We start from the raw sequence: 1,953 nt of genomic DNA, 5'->3' as shown, positions 1-1,953 counted from the left end.
AAGAGAGAAAAAAAAAAAACGGCACTTCCGAAGTGGCCAGCATGCATATCGCAGCACATGCCTGATTTTTTTTTTTTTTTTTTTTTTAATTTTTATCTCCCCTGACTGTAGTACATAAGGAAGAAAATGGTTTCTGAATTTATTTTTCTTTTCTCCTTTTCGAATTAATTCCGTGCAACTGTTCCATTGCGACTACTCCCATGCGACTGTTCCGATGAGACTATGTCATTGCTCCATTTTGTTCCCTATTGGTGTATAAGCCTACTGCCGAATTTTTTACTCACTCTTTGAAGCTCCATCTGCGGTGCCATTTGAAGAAACACTGGATGCAACTTTTAATCACTCCCCCCCCAATTTTGCCACAATTTTGTACGGACCATTTTGGCCATCCAGCTGGACATTGCTCCGGATGAAAGCTAATCTCTTGCACCACATGCACCACATGCACCACATTCACCACCTGTACAGCCGAAACAACGTCAACAAAACGTGTTCGATTATACATATGTACACAACTTGTGTAAAGCTTTCACAAATTAAATGACGGAGGACGGGGAAAATGATTACAAGTAAGGGACAGGGAAAAAAAAGAGCGAAAGACAAACCTGTTCACAGTTATGTAACCAGGCGTATGCACAGTTATGTGAGCAGGCGTGTGCACAGATGAAATTTCCGCTTGCCCGATTGGACATATCTACATAAGCGCTTCTACACACATACGTACTTACAACACGAACGCGACGCGTGTCCGTCCTCACCCATTCGCAGAGTTTAGCTTTCTCAGTAGAAACGATACATTCAAAAGGGCTCTATTGAACAAGATAAAAAATAAGTGCATTTATTTTAATTATATCAGAGCGTTCACTACCCAGGGTCACGAAGAAATGTGAGTTCTCCATCCCTGAGATGTTCACCTACGCACGCACATAATTGGGCGAACATACATAAGCCCGCATACTCCGCGTGAACACCACTATGCTATTTTGTCTTATGTAAAAGCCCCCCTCAACTAACCGTTAACTCTTTTTTTCCCATTTTTTCTCCTTTTTTCCCCATTTTTGCCCCCTTCTTTTCCCCTTCCAAGTGACGTGACATTTGTAAATCAGGACAATTATGAAAAAACCGTTAAAGCAAAAGTAGGAGATAGCATATTAAAAGTTGCCCATGAAAATAGCATAAACATAGAAGGTACACCCAGCAGGGGAAAGCACCATTTGTTAGTTTTATCACTTGGCGATTAATTAGTGGGAATGCATATCTTGTGCAAATTAATCCGAGTTGGTGTTTTCACATCCCGTTTTCTCCCTTTTTTTTGTGTAGGGGCGTGTGACGGTTTCTGCGCGTGTTCCACTTGCCACGTGATCATTGACGAAAAATATTACGACCTTTTGCCGGAAGCACTTGACAACGAAATTGACATGCTAGAGCTGGCCCCCTGCATAACCGAAACGTAAGGCGGACGGAGCGTGTGCAGGCGTAGGCCCGGTCATGTGCCACCCTTTTCGCAGCACCATGTTTTGCAACACCATGTTTCGTAATACCCCGTTTTGTAATCCCCCGTTTTGTAATCCCCCGTTTTGCCTGGTGAGGGGGTGCGCCCAAAGGATGCCCCCATGTTTAACCCAGCTGGTGTTTAAACTACGACACATTGAGAAGAACCATTTTCCCTTTTGCAGTTCCAGACTAGGATGCCAGGTGAAACTCAAAAAGGAGCTAGACGGAATGAAGATAAAGTTGCCCCCCATGACGAGAAATTTTTATGTAGACGGTTATGTCCCCACGCCGCATTAATTTTTTTTTTTTTTTAATGTTTTAAAAAATAATTATCTCATTCGTTTTTTGGTAGACTCATTTGTAAAGGCACCACACGTGACTGTGGAGATGTGCATTCATATGTCCACATAGATACATATATGCGTGTGTAAACAATTTTTTTTTTTTTTTTTTTTTTTT

At 41.9% G+C, this 1,953-nt stretch overlaps 1 protein-coding gene across 1 annotated transcript; it reads left to right on the top strand.

Annotated features, from left to right (window-relative positions):
• Positions 1-559: 559 nt before the first annotated feature.
• On the top strand, positions 560-1,791 carry PCYB_144110 (adrenodoxin-type ferredoxin; the record flags this gene model as incomplete). The annotated part of the gene is made up of 5 exons (XM_004224882.1): positions 560-569; positions 769-886; positions 1,085-1,188; positions 1,321-1,450; positions 1,677-1,791. 5 exons carry the CDS (start codon positions 560-562, stop codon positions 1,789-1,791), a joined length of 477 nt encoding a protein of 158 aa, XP_004224930.1.
• Between the last annotated feature and the right edge of the window lie 162 nt (positions 1,792-1,953).

This window comes from Plasmodium cynomolgi, chromosome 14 (genome assembly GCF_000321355.1).
Source record: "Plasmodium cynomolgi strain B DNA, chromosome 14, whole genome shotgun sequence".
NCBI classification, from domain to species: domain Eukaryota; phylum Apicomplexa; class Aconoidasida; order Haemosporida; family Plasmodiidae; genus Plasmodium; species Plasmodium cynomolgi.
The sequence above is the reverse complement of the archived record's forward strand: the minus strand, read 5'-3'. Positions and strand labels throughout refer to the sequence as shown.